Genomic DNA, 21,971 nt, shown 5'->3' with positions numbered 1-21,971 from the left:
GGTGTTCTTAAAATTTCTAAACTATTGAGGAGACGTAATTTGCTCGTGGTACGCGAGCAGTAATTCGGTATGTCAGCAATACTCAGAGAAAATGCAGTATGAGATCCGTGTTTTAAAGACATCAACAATGCGGCAGACCAACCGATAAGTTGATAAACCATTTGCGAAATTTACAGAAAAACACAAATACATTTATAAAATCTTCATATTCAAAGTGCTAAGATTTTAAGTGATAAAGTCCAAAAATAAGTTTTTCAGAGCATGTTAGATGGCAAAGAATATAGAAACTGTTATTATTTTTTTATAACCTGCACGGTTACATACCAAAGTACTGGATCTATAACTAAATGTATTTAAAATCTCGTTGTCTGAACATATCATTACAAGATTTACCTTCATTATTTTATAATAGGCCTCGCCTGTTACATGAAATAAAAATAAATCCTATATTGCTCAGGGATAGTGTCACTTTATGTTGTTATTTTTATGGGTTTAATAGTTTAGTGATTACCCCTCAAATGCATAGAAACAAACAAACAAATTTTACCTATTATAAGATTTAAACTATATTAGTATATTTCTTTTATATGAATCGATATGAAATTGATAAACAAGAACATTTATTATATTTCAGATATTATTTCAGTAATATGGAAGTTTTTAAATTTGATAATTTAAATGTATTTGGTGTTATTCCAATTGCGGGCTAGCAGTCATACCTTCTTGTCGATGATTCTACTTAAATATCTTTATGACACGAATCACCATGATCTCTAATAATTTACTTTATATAGTCCATGTAGAATACCATAGATGGGAATCAACGCTATGGTGTTTTTATATAAATGAATTTAATTGCATAGTATGCACGCAAAATATCTATGGAATTTGACCATGGCGTGGACCCCACAACTAGATACTGAGAACACATTTTATATAACCAATTGGAAAAGTCGAAAACATTGTTACTTCAATGGGATAGGAACACACACACAATTTTGTATATATAGTTTTTACAACATGTACAAAACATGAAGGGTAGGTAGTTCACAATAATTTTCGACTTTCCCATTTTGGCTGAAATTGTCATAATGGTGTCAACGGTTATAATCCAGTCACGTCTTATAACCGAATATTTACAACGCGCTAAAATAACTTTCACGACAAATTACACTTAACAGACACGCACTTAAAACTAACACACCCCACCTAGGCCTTAAAACCTTGACTATCCTGATGAGTATTGCCAAATATTGCACATAAAGGTGTATAGAAAATATCTCATTATAAAATCGACATTCCAGTCAGTCCAATATACAGTATTTTACATCTTCAAATTACTCTTATAAATAATTACAGTTGTTAAAAATGATATGCAAATAGAAATGTAAAAAACTATCTGAAATTAAAAGAAAACAATATATTTAAAAGATTTTATTTCTCAATAACACCTTTCCAAAATTCAATAAATGCAAATATACTTTAGCATAGTTATTTATAATGCTATCAATATGATAATATACGAGGTGTAATTGAAAAAATTAGCGGTTTCTTAGGGAACATTTAATTGATGATTATAAATTATTAAAATAATAAGAAAGGCAAACATTAAAAAAAAAAAAAATGTAAAACGATATTAAAAAACAATAAAAGCTAAAATAAAAGCACTTATATTTCATATTAAACAAGAGTAAGACACTCTGAAATTGTCAGATAGGTACAGTCTGATTCAAACTATATGACAGAATTCCATATTCGGTATCAGACAATCAGAGGAACGTTACAGTTGACTACTTCCGCGACGACATAAATTTTGATTCAAACTTTACCTGACGAACTAATGCGAAATAATTTATTAACAATACGGAAAAGGATAAAAAAGTATGTTACAGTGAAAGTTAAAAATTAAAAAAAAAGATCCAATTAAAATATAAAATAAAAATATATATATAAAAGAAAAAACGCTAATAAATTCAGCTCCACCTTGTAGAGTATAAAGAATAAAACTTAGCAACAAAATATTATCAGTTTTCAATTATATACAAGTTACTGATTGCAGTGTTCTATTCGGAATGCTGTTCTATATTATCTAAACCGTTAAATTTATGAATGTATCGTTCAGGTTGTGAAGTAAAAAGGGATAATCTAATATCTGCAAATTGGATTGGATAAGACTATAAGGGATTATACCAAATTAGAAAATCTCAGAGGCGAGTTTCGAGTTTTGTTTTTATTTAAGTTCTTTACATTGGTACATCTTTCGCTTTAATGCCCATATGAATTAAGAAACTCTCATGTATTATATTACATTCCGTTTGCCGCCTTTTTAAATAAAAGGAAATCTACTGATGACTAATGATCTATCTCGTAAACGTCATCATAAGATAGATCAATAGTTAGATAGATATTTATTTAATTTATCGATACTGTTGCAGCGATTAGTTCTGGCACCAATCCTCGAAACTTAATTACATAATTTGGTATAATGTTAAGCTTATAAAAACCCTAATATTATGTAGATGTATAGATCATTTACAACACAAAACCTGGATATCTTTAGTGTTTGCTTATATCATTTAAATCCAACACATGAATAACTGCAACTTATTGGAATCACAATTTATTAAAACAATTCCCAATAATATAATTTACCTTTGTCCCATCATGGAACCCAAGCTATGAGCTATAACTTAGGGTTTTGTTTTTAATTAATTATAACTGGCAGGGCATTGAAATTAAATTGTAAAAAACGAAAATTATTGTATTTTTACATAATAATCTATGTACAAACTATTATATTACAATATTATGAATAAATGTAATATGTACATATGTAACAGAAAAAGTGTTTATTAAATAATATAATAATAATAAAAGTATTCAACTTAAACTTAATGTGTATATATATATACATACATACATACACACACACACACACGCATATATATATACACATGTACGTGTATTTTAAATAGTAACTTTTATAAAAACAATCAATAATAATTGATTTTTATAACATAATTTTACACAGAGGAGCCCAGCTCATATTTTTGTACAATTATTTTAAAATATATATACATATTAAAATACAATACAGTGCATTTATATAAATATGTACATTCGAATTGTTTTATAAAATAAAACTTAATAAGATAAACTTGTAATAATCCATGTTCATGTAAAAATAAAAATATAAAACTCAAAAAGAAATACCCGATTACTATTCCATTAAATTGACCACCACATTAAGAACAGGTAATATTTTCTTCTAGGTATTTTATTTGATAATTATCTCGATAACACCCGGAACAATAAGAAAAACCCGAGCCTCATTTATCAAAATTTTATGAATAAATTGGAAAAAACCTTTAGATTTACCGAACCAATATATTTTGCTAATCTATATCAAATAGAGCTTTATCGATATTCGACTGGGTTAGTTTGAAAGTAGGCAACAAAATAAAAAAAAAATAGTTATGCGTACAGTTCGATTTTAGGCTCGTGAAACGAAGGAAATTAACCAATATTTTTCTCAAGACACTCTTAGTTCCTTACGGATTATTGGGAACAAAATTGGTTAAATAACTAATTTAAAGCACCTAGAATCGCACTGCATTCATTACTTGTGTTATTTTTTTTTAATTTTGTCGCCTAGTTCTATTTAACATAGCGGCAGTTCAACTCAATATCAGAATTTGATTAACAGCATGGTGTAAATTTTAGAAGTTCATAATAGGTACCTGCCAAATTCGATCGTTAGTCGCACTTTATTGTTATTAAAGTCAAATGTGAATTATATTTGATCACCAAGGGTTCCGCACAATGTGAAAAGTACGATTAAATACAAAGGACAACAGAACATAGTATTTATTCAAATGAAACTCTTTCTTTCATGACCTAGTTCTTTAAAATGCAGGTTCCCGATTCAGCGCCTTAAGCAAGCAAAATGAAAATAAAATATTATTTTATTCATCATAAAAAAAAAAAAAAAATTGTCCGGCGTGTCTCACAAAACGAAATGACTGGATTTGTTAATTTTTTTATCCATTGAAAGAAAATAAGGAATATAAAGGGAATTAGGAAATACACGACGAACAGGCGAAATATCAAAAATATCTTTTGTATGGGAATTGATACCACTAATTATTTATAATAGATGATGCTCTTTTAGTTGTACTACACTAAGCATGAAAATAACTAAGACTACTGGTATAGCTATCCGATAATAGAAAAACATAAGTCCGACATCGGACTAGACTACTTAAGGCGGCGATCTTCAAACCTTAACAGCACCACAGGAATTTTAAATGTTTAAAAGACCTAAGCTATATGTATGTGGTGAAATTAATAAAATAAATTTCATAATATAAATAACTGAAGTTTTCATAAGTTTTCCCAAGATAATTTCTTTTTAGAAATTATAAGCTTTTATAGTAGGCCAATTAGAATTTATCGCTTTAATAATAAATTTCAATGAAGATTTCAACCAAAAAGTGGGACACAGGGACGGACGGACGGAAGGACGGACAGACAGAAAAGAAAGGGATTCCATACCGGTCTGGTTTTTCTACAAGAACTTACGAAACTGGAATATATTTTACCTGCTGTAATAATCTGTACTTATTATTGAACTCTTACTTGGGGTTTTTGTTAAGAGATTATTTGGCAGTAATTTTTTTCGGATTAATAAGTTAAAACGATTAAAAATGTAAATAAATTGGTAAAATACCTACACGCCGACGATTACGCACTAGGATGTTTAGTTATATAATATAAATTAATTCGGAACTTTAATAAAACAAATATAATAACAATTCAAAATTAAAAAAAAAAATTCATAATGAATTCTTACGCTATTCAAAAAAAAGTTGAATCAGATTTTTAAGGGTGGCAATTAATTGAGGTTGTGTTTGCTAAACTGTGTGTGGAAAATATTATAAAACTCGTATAAAAAACATATTTATACATGTACATTTTGGATTTTAGAAAAACAGAAAAAAATGCCATGCCAGCCTGTGATGTACTTTGTGATAGGGCAGCTTAGAGAATTCAATTTTTCAAATGTATCATGCAATGATAATAATATACTTAATGAGATTCCTTATAATGAGGCAGGAGTAACATAGTAACATTAACAAAAATATATAATATGTTATATTAGGATTTACTTGTGCATCACAAAATGCACAAAAGTTTTATACATCTTAGAATAACTTTAAGTTAGACATTGAGCTTTCCATTTATACAAATAAATAATGTAATAAACTACATCAAGAATCAAAAGAAATATTATTAATTCAAGGGATAATTTTTCAATCGTTACATAGCCTGCGTAAGCAATAAATATGACAGATTTTTTTATATAACTTGTCATAACATGAAATTTATTGCTCAGTTAAAGATTATTTTGACGATTGAGAAACCGGCCCAAAAGTTATTTACAACTACCAATTAATATTACTGTACAACAATGTTCAATATTAATTTTGAAAGTTTTTAACGCCGTTTGCGCGGTTTATATCACCTCACTTCACAATGTTTATTCACGGCGAACGACACGGACGCGGACGTTGAGGCCGTCGAGGCCGATGAGGCGGTCGACGCCAACGACGCAGATGTCTGCGCCAGGTCCGCGCCCGCCTCCATCACGTAACCTGAACCTTGCGGACTGCGTTTTAATCGAATAGGTGTCACCTTGTCTGTCCTTATTCTACGTAACGTAGAAGCGCACTCCGAGCTCAACGGTGAGTCAAAAGCCAGTGGGTCCGGTTTTGTGGGGTCGTAGTCGAGGGGATCGACCGGCGGCTCAGGCGCTGCTGCCACAGCGCCCGCTATCGAACCTCCTTCAGAGGTAACGGGCTTCCCTTTTGCCGGTTTCGGACATTTAATTTTAATTTTTTTTATTATCAACTTAGTAGCACTTTCACTTTCCGTATTTATGACTTGTAGTTTTTCTTTTCCAGATTTTTTATCCTTCTTCTTTTTACGTTTTTCCGTTTTGCTAGGTTTGTGTTTATGTGTACTGGCCTTCTCATCTTCCTCGAAATTGGCCATTACCAATCGTCGATATTTCATACTTTCACGCTTTAAATCTTCCAAGCTTGGTTTAGGTATACTCTGTAATCGTTTTTTCGGCGGCCTAAACTGAATTCCAGATGGTTCCTCGTTCACTTGCGGCACAATGTTTGATCCAAATTTTATTTTTAATTTGGGCGCAGCAGGAGGTGTAGTGCTGGTCTGGTTAGGTTTGGTAGAAACTCGCCCGCGTCTCTTATGCGCCTGGGCTGAACTACCAGCGAAATTAGATAGTTTGACATCATCAGATGGGTCAGCGTCATCATTCATGCTGACTTCTAAATGCCTAAGTTCTCGCGAAAGTCCACTAGTAGTCTTTCGCTTTTTCTTTTCAACTGGCGTATCGATAATTTTGTAGTCTTCTCTTGTAGGAATGCTGGTCATAGAAGCTACTGCTTTTGGTATTGTAATGACAGCACGAAGCATAGGCTGAGGAGCGGCGGGCGGCGGAGCGATTCCCACATTTGATATATTTGTTGGGTCGTCCATGTTCATGTCTTGAGTCCAATATTGACGTAACAACTCCTTCTTTCGCATACGTCTTAGGTTGGTCGATCCGGTCATGAAACTTGTAGTACTGTTGGATATATTAAAAACGGTCGTATTTGAATCATGTGCTGGTGGCGGAGGTTGTGGTGCTACGCGTTGCACTGAACTAGTGGAATAGTTAGCATCCAGGAATGGGCCTTTAATCTTTACTTTCAATTGGTTTCTTGAGTCACTCAATGATACTTTTGGTAAGTGTGGTATGAAAGTCTCTTTTGGAGGCTCAACAATCTCTTGTGCTGCTGCTGCCGCCGCTGGAGTTCCAGGTTTTGGTTTGCTAGCCATAAGTGCTGAGTGTAGCTTTTTCTCCATTTCTTCATCAAAATCAACCAAATGTTGGTCAGCTGTCCCACTAGCAAAGGCCAACAAGTGACTGTGATATGCATCACCTGTTGTAGGAGCGGGATTGTCAAAGGGATTATAGGTACGCATATCAACAGGTCCTGGCAGGACTGGTTGTACCTGTGTGAAACCCGGTCCTCTATCTGCATTATTTTTACCAAGAGGAGATTGTGGATCCTCTGTTGTTTCAGGTGTAGAGGGTTTAATTTCTTTTTGCTCTGGCGTAGATTTCTTATTCACTGCGTGAGGGCTTACCGCACGAGGAGATTGGGAAGAATCCTTATAAGAATGTTCTGATTTTCTGTCATCTTTCGTGTCTAAAGATTTGCATCTTTCCCTTAATGCTTTAAGATCAACTCCATCATTAGCCATTTCCTCATTGAAATCATATACAGTGCCAACTAGTTTACTTTGAATTGAGTTACCAGAAAATTCCCCAGATTGATTACCTTGGCCACGGCTCTTTGATCTGCCTCTACCTCTTTGACTTCTATTGTTCTTATTATTGGACCGTTTTGTACCCTTGGACGTATCACTTTGTCGAGGAGATATACCAGGGCTTTTACCGGGTGATTTACTCGAAAATTTAGTAGACTTTGTTGTTGGCTTTGGAGAGGATTTTGTATCCAGTGATGTCAGACTCATTACAGTTTCATCGCTATCATTCGACAATTTATTTAGCGCTCTGGTGTTACTTGACTCATTATATGAATCCACGCTAATACTAGGACTTGAAGCGACGTGTATAGATAATTTATCGCTCCCGCTTATGTCAACATCATCTCGCGGAGAATCGAGTGGTTTAGGAATTGGCGATGCTATCATAGCTGTTGTCAATGCTATGTTTTGCGATGAAGAAGTGAAAGCAGCACAGGTGAATGCTGGTTTTGTTAATGGTGGTATTAGAGGACTCGCTGAATAGGGTAAACCAGAGCCGTAAATTCCAGACGCTGGCGACGGTAAAGTTAATTGTGATGAAGCGCAAGGCCCTGGTCCGAATAAAGGCAATGTTGCCATTGTACTCAAAAATGGTGAACTATCCGGTGGGTAAGTAGTATATTGATTTAATGGCATTGTAGGTTCAACACGACAAGAATAAGCTGGTAATGGATATGCATCAATCTCTGGTATTAAAGTTCCTTGTAGAGATTCACAATTAAGATGAGATTTTACGTCTGTTTTCTGAGAACAAATTGAGCCTTCGGAATTTGTACTAGAGGCTGATGATCTTCTTGTTGTAATTTTACTTTCTCCACGACCTATATATGGCGACGATATTGTTGCACAGTCCGAATGTATCATTGAATTGTTATTGTCGTAAGTTTGATTATCTTGAGTTAGCTCTTGATCATTGCTGTGCATTGAATGATCTACAACTGACAAAGACTGTGAATCATCACTCTGTTTTGACAGAGATATAGTGTCTCCTATTTCTGACACAGACTTTATTGATTGGACAGTTGCTAGATCCTTCACATCTTCAGTTAGACCATATTTTACCTCGTCAGTCAGCGCTAACGGAGAGTCATTTTGTGTTAAATCAACCCATTTTTCTTTGCTATTTGTGGGTATTGTGGCTTCTTTGTTATCTGAAACCGCATCTTGAGTTACATCAAGGCACTCTGAGGTATCGGAAAAATGATTTGTTGTTTGAATATCACTTGGACATTCCTTTTCATCCTCTACATTTAAAACTGGACTTTTCGATCCTAAAACATCTTGCTCACTTTTTTCAACATTGAGAGTAATGGGAACATCTTCATCTCCTTGTACTTTATCATTCATTGCTGCATCATCCTGAGCAGAATTTTCAATAGGTTGTTTTTTGGTGTTGAGTTGCATTCTTAGTCTATCAACTAGATTTAATGTTTCTTGGACACCTTGTTCTTTAGAATCCTCTTTGAAAAAGAAATCATCACAATATGATGTGAATGGTTTCATGATTTCCTCATGGTTGAATCCATCATCAACAGCTAACATATTATCAAACTCAAATAATTCTGTATCTTTATTTGGAGAAAATACCGACCTGTTCGGAAATGGATTGGTGGTGGAAGGTATTTTAGCACTTTTGGATATTTCGACACCCTGAACATGGCTTGAATCTTGTGTTATAAATTTCTTCTCTATGTCAATGATAGAACGTTTCCTTACATTACGGGTAATAGCGTCAACATCCATAGGGTCAATAGTTCTTGCATCCATTGGAGTCTTAGGTGATTTTATCATCGTATTTTCATTAAGATTTGCTTGTATTTTAGCAATCATTTTTATACTACTTTTATCTGTACAATCCGAATCCAATGATTTATCTTCAGTCATATATTTTTCATGGTCTCCCGGTTTTTCCACAGGCGGTGGGTGGACATTTGGGCTAGGCGCCTTGGGTAACCAATTTTTGTCATTGTCCGGAAAGTCGACTTCCTCGATCACAGGTTTGTTTTCAATACTGTCCATAGGTGCAGCATCAATGGATTCAGTTACTTTCTTCACAGGCGAAACATTAGCAAGTTCTGTTGCCTGTGATGTTCGCCTGGTAGAATTTCGTCCTTTTGGTACTTGTGCACAGGTTTCTTTAGGAGGAGACAAAATTTCCTTAATTGAAGCATCTTTAACACTCATTCTCCTTTGAACAGCAATTTTATGTTTTGTTTCTGTACTCTTTCTTGGACTTGTCCTCTTTAAGGGAGTAGTTTCACTTAAGTTCGGTTTTACTTTTTCTTCAATAGAGACACTTCGCCCCTTAGTTTTTATAGGCTTAATTACTTGTATATCATTGTTGGTAACCTCAATTGGTAGATTGACATCAGTTTCTTTCTTTATCTCCTCGTCCTCTTTCCGCTTCGTAGTTTTAAGTTCAATGGGCTGGCTGCTCTCTTTGGAAATTTTATTTGGTGCAGAGGCATGCCCTGTGTCGTCTTTAGATGGTTTTCTCTGTCGGGCATCAGACTTATGAGGCATATTTCCGCTTGAAGTAGTGCTTCTGGTCCGAGCACGTGTGGAAGCACGCGTGTCGCTGGGTCTACTCGGTTCCTCTCCTTCAATAGCCGGTGATGGTACCCTGCACTCGGACCCCTGATCGGAAGTTTTAAGCTTCTTGTCTGGGGCCTTGCGGAGGGACGCATCGACAGAGACACTTTTTCTCTTACGTCGTCTACGTGGACGTTTGGGAGATGGACTTCCTGATTCAGAAAGTCTTGATGCTTTAGAACTGTCAGTATCACTCGAGGCACTTGTTGAAGACAATGGTCTTGACACCTTGTCAAGAAAGGGCAAGTCCACTGTCGGTCTAGAGCCTGGTGGTGAAAACATAGATGGTTGTCTAGGAGCAGGCTTTATTTCTCTTGCTTTAGCAGTAGGCTTAATCTCATGCTTTTCTTGTTCTTCCTCTGAGCTAGATGATGAGGAATAGCTACTGCTACTAGAATTGGATGAAGAACTTGAACTCTCTTTTTGTGGTGATTTTGACCTCTTAGGATCATCCTTTTTAGGTGAAGTTTTTGTATCTACCTTTTCAATATCTTTCTTCTTATCAGTATCAATAGTTTCAGTAACTGGAGCTTTAGTACCTAAGCCACTCTTTATGTGCGCTGCTGCTTTTTTAGCAGCTTGTCTCTGAGGAACATAAGCAATAAGCTCTTTATCTTGATCTTTGGAAGATTTTTTTCGGCCAACTTTACGTGGAATATCCTTAACTTCTTTTCCTTTTGATTTCAACTTAGGTTTGGATTTTGCATCATCACCACTGACTTGTTTATCTGTAGTAGTGTCTTCTTTTTTGACTGCAGTAGTTGAACGCATGTTTTCCGAAGCCTTTTTAGCAGCCTGTCTTTGTGGCACTATTAAGTCAGTAGGATTATCTTTCTGTTTAGCCAATTTAATGTTTTCCTTATTTTTTGCTTCATCGTCAGATGGTTTAGTTTTAACTGGAGTCTTTTTCTCTTTATTCGAAGGTTTTCGTCCCCTCTTTTTAGGCGCGGGTTTTTCTGGCACTGGAACAGTTTTCTTTTCAGGTTGTGTTGGAATGAACTCCTTCATCGCAGCTTTTGTACGTGGTAATGGCTGCTGTGAATCATTATCATTGCAAGATTTACCTGCTTTAGATTTTTCTGACTTAGATTTCTCATTTTTAGCTTTAGTCGACTTTCCAGGTTTGATTTCTTCTTTAATTGAAACCTCATCACTGCTGTCCGAATAAATATCCATGGGAAATTTACTGTTACGAGTAGTTCTGATGGGAATTAAGTCATCACTGTCAGTGCCAGATTGACCTGTTTTACCAGCTGTCATTTCTTTTTCCATTTGCTGAAGAGTCTTACTACGTGATCTATCTTTCTTCATTCTAGATTTTAACGTATCATCTTCACTGCTACTTTCTACAACAGCTTTAGATTGTGGTACCTTCCTTTTCTTTCTTTCTACCTTTTTAGGCGATTTCTTTCCTTTTCCTTTCGGAGAAACTTTCTTCTTTGGAGATGACCCAGACTTTTTTACATCATCTTCAGTGGTTGAACCTATAACTTTGCCTCGATATTTAGTTGAACGACTCACATCACCCCCACTTTCCTCACTGGAATAACCACTGTACATGCTGCCACTTCTACGTGATCCATTTACATAATGCTTTTTATATGGATTTGCTGACTTAGAGCCTCGAACAAGACCATTACGATCTTTCTTTTTATCATCACTTGAGTCCTGGGGAGCTATACGAGCAAGTAAATCATCAAAGTCATTTTTATGATCTGGAGCATTTGGATGTGAATATAATCTGTCATAAATTGATGGGCCATGATTAGCCTGTAAAATAGCAGCAAGATCAGGCCCTGATAATGTTGGATCTTCAGTTAATACTGCTATTTGTTTATGAAACGTTTGTTCCCTCATACGAAAGAATGTACGAGAAAGCTTTTCTCTTCGACTGACCATATAACATAAGTTCCGCACTCTTTCTAAATCTTGCCTTAGTTGTACAAACATTTTCATTTTATCAAGATCTGCTTGCTCTTGCCTATGAGTTAAAAGTTCATGGTCATCTGATTTTGGTGGTAAGAGAGGACGGTTATATCCAGCCCTTCTCTTCAATTTCCAGTAATTATAAATGTAATGAATAGCATCTTGATCAATATCCAAAAGATGTGTACTTATATCTTTCACCGTAACGTGGCGATCGAATTCTCCTTCTATTTCTTGAAGACGCGCCGCCCGCGCTTGCGTCTTCTCCTCCGATGTCATGTCTTTTCGCCTCTTCCTCTTCACTTCTTCTTCTTCTGACCCAGAACCAGGACATTTTTCTTTTTTGGAATTCACACTATGCTTTTGACAATAAGAACGTAACTTCACACCATCATCAGCATTTTCATCTTCTATTATCGCACGCATTTCTAATCCATGTTTAAATGCACAAGTAACATGATAAGCAGTCTTACAAGTCTTCACCGAGCACTGAATACAAGCACCTTTACGTTCGCGACACAAAACACAAACCAAAGACCAGCGTGATGCTGGTATAGAGGTTATTTTAGTTATGGGTTCCATTTTTTCTGCACAACCAATAGACACTTCTGGAATCCAAAGTACACAACTAACATGAGCCCATTTGTGTCCAGAGGGTGTGCATTTCATCGCCCCGCCAAGATTGGGACACAATACACAAGTTGGTCTTATACCAGCTCCACAAGGTCGACACAACCACTGCCCTGAAATATTAGAAAAAACTCATTTTAGTAAACAGTAAAATTAAAATGATATTTTCTTAGTACTCTTAACAAAGATTTGGAATCACTTACCATCAGGAATAACAGTTATGCCATAACATGCTTGGTGCACACAAATGTTACAGGAATCACAAAACACCATTTCGTTTCCATCCTCAGAGTCCGGAGATCGGCATACGTCGCAGATAACATTCTCGTCATACTCAATGCCTAATCCTTCTTCAGATTTAATGATGGCTTGGATTTTATCCCATGTTCGAACCTGAAATTACAAAAAATATTCAAGTCAGTCAGTCAAGTAAAAACTTATAAGCATTGGTTTATTTATCTATGAAAAAGCTTTTCGCATAACTATATATATATTTTTTTAAACAAAGAATAAATCAAGCTGTTTTACCAGCTTGCTGCACCATTAGAACTGTCTCAGTCAATACCAATTGCCTAAATTAGCTTCATGACTGCAAACGTTTAGGTATTTTTAATTAATGCAATCAATGCAATAATAATTCATCCAAAGTTTTCATTGCAGGAATTTTATAGTTCTCACCTCTAATTCTTCGATAACCTTCTCAAGTTGATCTTCTGTGACCGAAGGAGCACCAGCTCGCGCTCGTTCTGCATTCAACAGCTTGAGCCATGCTGTATCTGTGGAATCTAAGTCATATGTGCATGCTGCTTCGGCTCTTGCTGGAGTTGAACTGAGAAAATGTTGATCTGATTGGTAGTGAACATCGCGCGTTAAATGGATGTATTTATCTCTAGGTCTGTAAACAAGCAACACACTATAATTAAGAACTTACCTGAAAATTAAGAATATTATTAGGCCAAACTCAATGAAACTTACAATTTGAACTCTTGAAAGTTGGGAGGCATTGGATTATCAATGATTTTGACTTTCGGAGCTGGTAGTGAATCAGGATTAACAGGGACTTGTACCCCTCGTTCCCAGTCTTGTTTCCATGTGTCTGTGATGACCCAGTACTCACTTGGTGTAAGTGGTTCTGAATCGGGAAGTTTCATCGCACTGATGAGGTCCTTCCTTTGGGTGCCATGAAAATTTACATAAGGTTTCACAATTATTAAGTTTTCTATTGAAATTATAATTTAGCTTACACTTTTGAAACTGTGAAAGTAAAATAAAATTTGTTTAGATTTGGTTGATTAATTGTATAATTTCATAGAAAAAGTTATGTAATATAACAGATACTATATAGGTTTAATATTTATTTTTAATAATAGTACGGTTTTTTTAAACGTTATTACCGTTTAAACAGTTAAATAATAAATACAATAAAACAATTAATACACACACCAGCATATTTAGCGATACACAAAAAAAAAGGTTGGTTATCAGTATCATATAAGGTTGCAGGCTGGTTTATTCATTTAATTTAAAAAGAAATATTTTCACATTAAGCAAATAACTGAACATCACTTTTTTTGCTATTGTTTTAATTTTATTCAATTACATCTTATCTGGAGCGAACTTCGAGTACTTCTTCCTTCTGAGTTTGATTTAAAATTTCATTGAAATACTGTTTTTTGTTAGTTTTTTTTATCTTTCTGGAGTTGAGGACTGAATTATGCCTGACTTAGCCCCAACGGCGATTGCCAGGGCACACGAAATGCGAAGATATTTTCAAACCTACAGAGTGATATCCAGAGATCTTCGTCGACCAGTTTCAACGATCCATCGCAGTATCCAACGGTTCAGGGAGTAGTCCGGTACTTATATGAGAAGAAAGGCTATTGCCTTTACTCGTAAAATCTGTTCTTAATGTGATCTCATTTTAAGTAAAACAAATGAAACTTTAAATAACAAAAGAAATGTAATAAGTAGATTTAAATAAAAAACATATATTTTTAATTATGCACCTTTTTTGTGTTCCGCTAAATATGCTGGTGTGTATAGTACTGTTTTTTTAAACGTTATTTCCGTTTTGGCCAAGTTAATAATAAATACAAAAAAAAAACATGCAAATGAATAGTAAATAGCTGTAAAGGCCTTCAGTTCAACAGAAAATGTCCCATTCTGATATCGCAAAATTCATATGTTATGCAATGCAAGTTAGTATAACAGAGAATACAACTTCTTGAATAAATAGAATTTCAAATGTTTGCTGTGGCAAATGACACAATAATAGTAGCAATACAATACTTCTATATGCAGCAAAAATATCAGCAATGCAATACTAGACTCTACAACAAGATCAACTGGCTTATTTCCATTGCTTAAAGTATTTTAAAATCAGTTTTAATGACATACCTGCAATAAAGATGATACTTCTGAAACCAGAACTTCTACATCAATAAAATAGTAATGCTTTAAGCAATGGTAGAAAACTATAAGCTAAGCTCTTACAACAAGAATATTCTAGTTATAACTAACAATAATCCCTACTAATCCCTACTAATATTATAAATGTCAATGTAAGTTTGTTTGTTACACTTTCACACAAAAACTACTTAAACGATTGTCATGAAACTTTGTACACATATTCTTGGAAGTGGTAGAAGTAATATAGGATACTATTATCCCGAAATTAAGCTCGGTTTCTTTGGGAGAGGGGTTGAAAGTGTTTCATAATTTTACGCCATAACACCCAAAAATTGTAACCTCCTCAGTAAACAGAACTCCTCAGCGGATAGCAGCAAACCCCTCATTAAGGGCTTCGCGATACTGAATACTACAACAAAATTTAATGCCACATCAAAAAACAAAATCAAACGCAGACGAAGTCGCGGGCAACAGCTAGTGATAATATAAACCAAAATATAATATTATTCTTTTTAAATTATTTTTCACTTCAAAAATCTGAATGATAACAATAACTGTGTTGAAGGTTCATTGGTTTGGAGAAAATTCAACTTTTCAGAAAAATTTTTTTTTTTCACGATTCACGATATAGCCTATATTGTAGAAAAAACGTAAATAATAACATAAATAATATTCTAAGCAACTACATCTGTTCGTCTAATGCCCTATATAAATTTTTGCCATTCATGTCTATCCCCAACTTTCCTTGACCCTGATTTCTTGCTACTGCTTTTAGTTCATCTTTCCATTTTATTTTGTCCTGCTCAACAGATAATACCAACCAACAAAGGTTCACCGACACCAACTTATTTATAATACTTTATCAAAAGATGATGATCAACTAAAGATTACAAAGTGCAACCTAGATTAGAACCCTGAGCATTGGTACCTATAACTTTTTAGAAAGGAACTTACAATTGTAGTGTGTAGTGCCATATTATTACATTTGTTAATGGGATCTAAGAGAACAAGTAGAAACTTTAAGCTAGATACAAACACTTAAGCTTAAGGATATAGTTTACTATATTACATACTATCCAATCGCATAATATATATTGTAAAGTATGCCATATACACATGCATGAGAGCTTGCCAGGACATTCAGCAGTATGACAGACAGGATGTAATGCACTTCAGCCAGAAAAATAAGAAAAAAAAAATTGAAATTAATTTAAAATATAGCATCCCTAACCATAACAGTCAGGTATAACTTTGTATATTCTCTAAATTTTATATTTATAAAACTATAATTGTCTAAACTTATTAAAAGTTACAATGTGGTATATTTATTGGTTATATCTTATGGTCAGTCAATTCAGTTAACTATAACTATAACTTTGAACGAATTTAGAAACAAGCTTTTATTTGGGTCAAAATCCGTTAAAGTGAAAAATTGTCACATCTATCAATAATATTGATCACAATACTTCATTACGTCACTGAAATTACTGTGGGAATGCGCACAGCAGGTGGGTGGTCAGGTGTTTTACTTCTCAGAGGAGTCACTATAAAATGCTATGAATAAACCAGCCTTAACTTTAGTGGAACCAAAACAAAGAAGTTAATAAGATATTCTAATATTTAATTAACTTTGAATTGACAACAGCTGTGCTTCGCTTTCAATATGTGTCCAAAGCAATTCTTGGGTTCTTTGCTGGGATTCTTTAAAACAGATAGTAATATCTGTAAAAGTAAATTTACAGACACTTTGACATAAAGCACTGGAACCAGAAATAATATTGCAGCTTATTGCAGTTTCTCTTTATATCTATGGTATAATGGTTAGAAAATATGCCATGTTTGTTGATAAAAATCTGGATAATGTCATCATAAGTTTGTTTGTTGATTCAACAAGATTTAATATGCAATTAATTGCTGTGTTATGTAGTGTATAAAAACATAAAGTTAATATATTGGGATGTAGTTAAAATAATTCAAATCTACAATGACGCTAGCTGAAAACATTTAACTTGTCTTTTGTGACTTGTGGATTAGAATTTCTTTGTTTAATTATATCCACTTGATGATGACATAAGTTAAAAGTGATTTGAAAGCTTCAATATCCTTGATACATATATTCTCATACATTTTTTTCCAATAAAATATGTTTTCTTTAAGATTATGTTTTATATCAATTGTTATATTGTGTTTCCATAAGCTAATTGACAATGTAAAATAATATGCCAAAAAATAAAACACTAAAAAAAAATCGCGAAGGCCCTTTAAGTCAAAATATCCAGTGATAAAGCATGGCATATGTATTAACACTATATAATAATATTGCATTGCTCATAATGCAGTAGTCACATAAGCAAACCCAAATACTATTATATCTAAATATATAATATTTTATGTATATATTGACTTTGTTTTATGTCAGAAATAAGTTATCGCTAAGCCAAATATAATGTAAGTTTCATTATTCACTGTAACTAGATATACATTGAGCAAATAAACACACAAACCTGAATAGTTCAGCAGGTGCCTCAGAGGCACTTCGATTATATATAGATGACATCTTGAGGTCACTGACAGGCCGAAGCTGCCAAAGAGCATCTTCAGGCTCTGCCCTCCGACGCTTGGATGTGCTTGGCTCATCCCCCCGCATCCCAGATGCCCGCTTTGTGCCTCTCAACGACATCTTGATTACTTTTTTGACAACCTACATGTTCACGATCCTTTTACGGCTTTACACTTTGAACGCGGTAGTAGCATGGTGTAGAATGTCACATCATTCACATGGTGACACTTTAGTTTCCATCCCCAAATAAGGTGAAACCTGAAATTAAATAAAAAAATTACAAACTATTGACAAACAGAAATAATAGTTATGAATTAATAAAACAATATCTTAATAACAATATCATAAAGGGCATGTTATTAGAATCTCAAACTGAGCCCTGAACAATACCAAGCCACCATAAAAAAAGATCAATTACAGACAAAGAAAATGGAGGTCTCTAGGATTTGTTTAATTTTCCAGAATTGCATTTGTTTTTTAAATATGAAGCTCGAGGTTTGCAACTTGGAGCTTCATCATGTGTCTTCATACTTCTGAAAATTTAGTCAGGGACATGATCCTCTCCATAAGGATGAACATAATGGTGACTACAGTAACAAAATCCAATATTGGTGTACAAGAACTGATTGTAACTGACAAGAAAATTACATGTTAACTAATACATACCTACTGTGGCATTGAAATGAGCCAAGTGCAAAACATTTTACATGTGAATTTGTAGATTCTGAAGTTTTCCAGTTATGGTTACAAGATGATTTAATGAAAGACCATCACAACTGAATTGTTGCAACAAAATGATAAAATGTTTAATGGTGGACAGATATCAGCTGTCGACACGTGTCACAGTACACTGTGACATGTGACAAAACTTATGAATACTTTATTAGAGTGAAAACAAAAAAAAACATCATCACATTACAGTGGTGGAACTTGAAACTTAAGGACAGTGACTGGAGTATTGTATAATGTTTAAATAATACATCCACACCACAACTCCCTAAGATAGCAAATGCAAACAAAGTATCAAACTAATGACGCATTCCCCTTTACATCCTGGACCAAATACCTTGAAACTAAAGATTAAAGATAAGCTAAGAGGCATAGAATAGAAGTCCAGAATTAGAAATGAAAACATTCCACAAAGCCTTCGGAATAGATTGTTACTGAAACCTTGATCCATTGCTTTACTTACACAATAGTCTTATTTATTACTTATCCAGAAACATTCAGTACATGTAAGTATTTCAAGCTAGCATGGTCACATGTCTTTCAATTGTTTAGTATGTCTTGTGCTAACACCTTTCCTTATATAACTTTAAGATATTAGATGCTAAAGACTTTGGACACATTAAACACCTAGTTGTACATATGCCACCCAAGAATTTTGACAACCTTCCTGGCGCAACAATGAGAACTGAATTTAAGTATGAGGTACTGGGGTTTGATTCCCGGCAATTTGGGAAATTATTATTTCCGATTTTTTCTTGATCTTGTCTAGTAGGAGGCTTTGGCCGTAGCTAGTTACCAGTATTTTAGTGTTTTGGTGCAATGTGAGCACAGATAAGGGGGTAAGACTTCCATTTTCAAATATTAGCCTAACAAAATTGTTTGCCCAGCATATTAAGGCCTTCCATACAGTCCACTACCAAAGCAGATGTGTATTTTAAATACAATAGATACTGTTTAAAGATGCCTGTTCTAATGATAAGATGTGCACACTATACCTGTTGAATTGTTATTCTTTATTAATTTGTGTGCTGCAGCTCCCCTTTAATCAATTTTTGACAGTCAAATATACACAAAGTGACTGTAGGAAGGTTTTTGCAACAATATGCAATGCAACCCGTCCCGCCTCCGCATGCGCGAATTTTAAGAGCGCCGGTAAATATCAAAGGCGTTGATACAAAACGCAACAATGGAATTATACGAACTGTAGAAGATGCAAAGAAGAATTTTGACGTACGAAACAAATATGTCTTCTCGGTACTTGGCATCGATTATTGAGAGATCCTTTAGTTAGTTATTTCGCAAAAATGTATTCTTTGTTTTTAAACTTTAAATATGTGAATCGACGATGAAAAACATGATTTTATCCATAATCGAGGGAAAAATTAATAACAATCATGTTTGACGTTTCAGTACAGTTGTAAAATGTATGGCGGGCCAGTGAATTCTTCGATCTGGGCACAGCCTCCGGAATCAATCCATCAGACGGCTTTTACACTACAGTTGCTTCCACGTGAAAAAACAACTCACTTAAAACTGTAAAACTAATTAAATATATCTTTAATACCTTTGCCGTAAATATTTATCACAAGATTAGTCTATACCTAGTCTTCCATTAGACTACATAACAAAATTGACAACACAGATAGCAGCACTGTTTTGTTGCCAGATTGACGTGAGTCCTACGCATCATTTTATTGTGTCTATATTACATTTCGATATGAAATACAGGCACGTATGTATAAACACGTACAGATCGATTATGCATTCATTTAGTTTAATTCTATTTATATATATTATCGTTACGTTTACGTACATTTTCTGTAAAAGTCATTTGGCGCCATTGATCCGAAATCCACTTTGGTCACGTGACTATATACGAATCACCAACGCAAGCCAAGTAAAATGGCCAAAACGCACATCGAGTTCATATAATGTCATTGGTTTTGAAATGAACTTGTGACACAGCATAAACATTGAGAAAACCTTTTTAACACATTAATCCTTAATGCAAACAACACAAACACATATTCAGTACACTTAATTGTCATAAAGAAGCACAATTTATCATTCAAGATATGAACTACACATGAACTCGAAATGGGAGAATATCAATAAGTAGTTACTGAATAATTCCACAAGTGGGCGCTTCAACAAAAAATAAATGTTGCTAGCATGAAAATTACTTTTATTTCAATAAAAAAGAACAATTACATTATTCTTTGCATTTAGTCTGGCTATTAAATGTAATAGTGTTTTGATTAATTTTATTATTTTAGCGATGAGGAAGGTGAACTATTATAACAATTTTTTATGCCAACATTAGGTATTTGGTACACATTAAAATTTATAGCGAAAATAAAACAATAAAGCAATAACTGGTTATTGATAATTTAGTGGGATCAAAATACAAATTATTCCTATTTTAGTAGATATTTGTGATACCTTCCTGTTTTCCCAGAGAAGTTAGTACGCCGGCGCCGTAAGTAACGATCGGTAGGTACATTTTTCTTTTTAGATCTAATAGGGTTGCCATGAAATGATGACTCCATCGACTCTTTTGTTGATTTTTTTATTATTGAAATTATTTATTTTAATATTACATTAATATTTCAATGGAAAATTCTATTAGTGTTCTCTATTAGAATGCTATATTTACTTAGAATCTACTACAGTAGGCACGATGGACAGTCCAGTATACCATTGTAATCTTTGGGGCAGTCACCCATGAGTCGTAGCTACTCTTTATGTAGCCGTAGCTATTTTAATAATTATTATTTAATTTAAAGTAGTCTTCGTGGTTAGTTGGTACCTACCTAGTACAATTTTTTTTTAACTGGCTTGAGTAGGTATTTAAGAGTAGGTAAGAAAGCTTTAGTAAATCATTATTTAACTAATAGGTATATACCTACATACCGTATAAACCATACTAGCTGACCCGTGCAACTTCGTTGCACCAAATCGGTTATTACCGGAAAGCACGAATTAAACGACAAAATGAATCCTAGCTAGATCTAAATTTTATGAAAATCGTTGGAGCCGATTCCGAGATTCCAATTATATATATACAAGAATTGCTCGTTTAAATATATAAGATAAGATACTTATTTAGGTAACTGTTTAGAGGCCGTCTAGGTTAGTTTGTCTGAACTCCTTCCGCTTTGGCTACGGCTGGTTAGCACCTTACTGCAAAGCAATTTGAAGATGATTTGGCGTGTATTAAATAATGCAGGTAGGTATCTCTATTATTTAAATGAACTGCTTATGAACCCTTCATTTTTTCGAACAGTTCCCTGCTTGTATACCTACGCACAAGAAGCCCGTATTATGTGTCTTGTCGTACCGTTTTGATAACGGCGTCTTCCTGTTAACTCTATACAAAATATGTGTAGTGTATGATATCATTTACTTATGTGTTGTAATATATTACGATTACGGGGGCATGTGAGATAGCAAGTCAAGCATTAGGTTATTTGCTATCAAATGATGAAATAAGGCAGATTCAAAGTTACTTTCGAATTATCAAACTATTTAAAACTTGCGGTTCCCTGCGATGATTCTGCGTATCAGTCAACCTTTGCAGATATTCAAATACTGCCCCGGTCTTTTATTTAGAACGTACAAAGCGGAACCATTCAGTCATACCTACATCATTTTTGCGTAACTTTAATCGTTTACATATCGGAAACTCTCAAAATATTCTTTCCCGTTTTTGCAAAAGTTTACG

General features: G+C 34.2%; 1 protein-coding gene across 1 annotated transcript; it reads right to left on the bottom strand.

Annotated features, from left to right (window-relative positions):
- Window positions 1-5,238: 5,238 nt before the first annotated feature.
- LOC120636097 (PHD finger protein rhinoceros) lies at window positions 5,239-20,332 on the bottom strand. The gene is made up of 6 exons (XM_039907394.1): window positions 20,061-20,332; window positions 17,463-17,776; window positions 13,525-13,719; window positions 13,228-13,444; window positions 12,753-12,942; window positions 5,239-12,662 (listed from the first exon to the last, which is right to left on the bottom strand). Exons 2-6 carry the CDS (start codon window positions 17,636-17,638, stop codon window positions 5,521-5,523), a joined length of 7,920 nt encoding a protein of 2,639 aa, XP_039763328.1. The 5' UTR covers window positions 17,639-17,776; window positions 20,061-20,332; the 3' UTR covers window positions 5,239-5,520.
- Window positions 20,333-21,971: the final 1,639 nt, after the last annotated feature.

Source organism: Pararge aegeria, chromosome Z (assembly GCF_905163445.1).
Source record: "Pararge aegeria chromosome Z, ilParAegt1.1, whole genome shotgun sequence".
Classification (NCBI taxonomy): Eukaryota; Metazoa; Arthropoda; class Insecta; order Lepidoptera; family Nymphalidae; genus Pararge; species Pararge aegeria.
The sequence above is the reverse complement of the archived record's forward strand: the minus strand, read 5'-3'. Positions and strand labels throughout refer to the sequence as shown.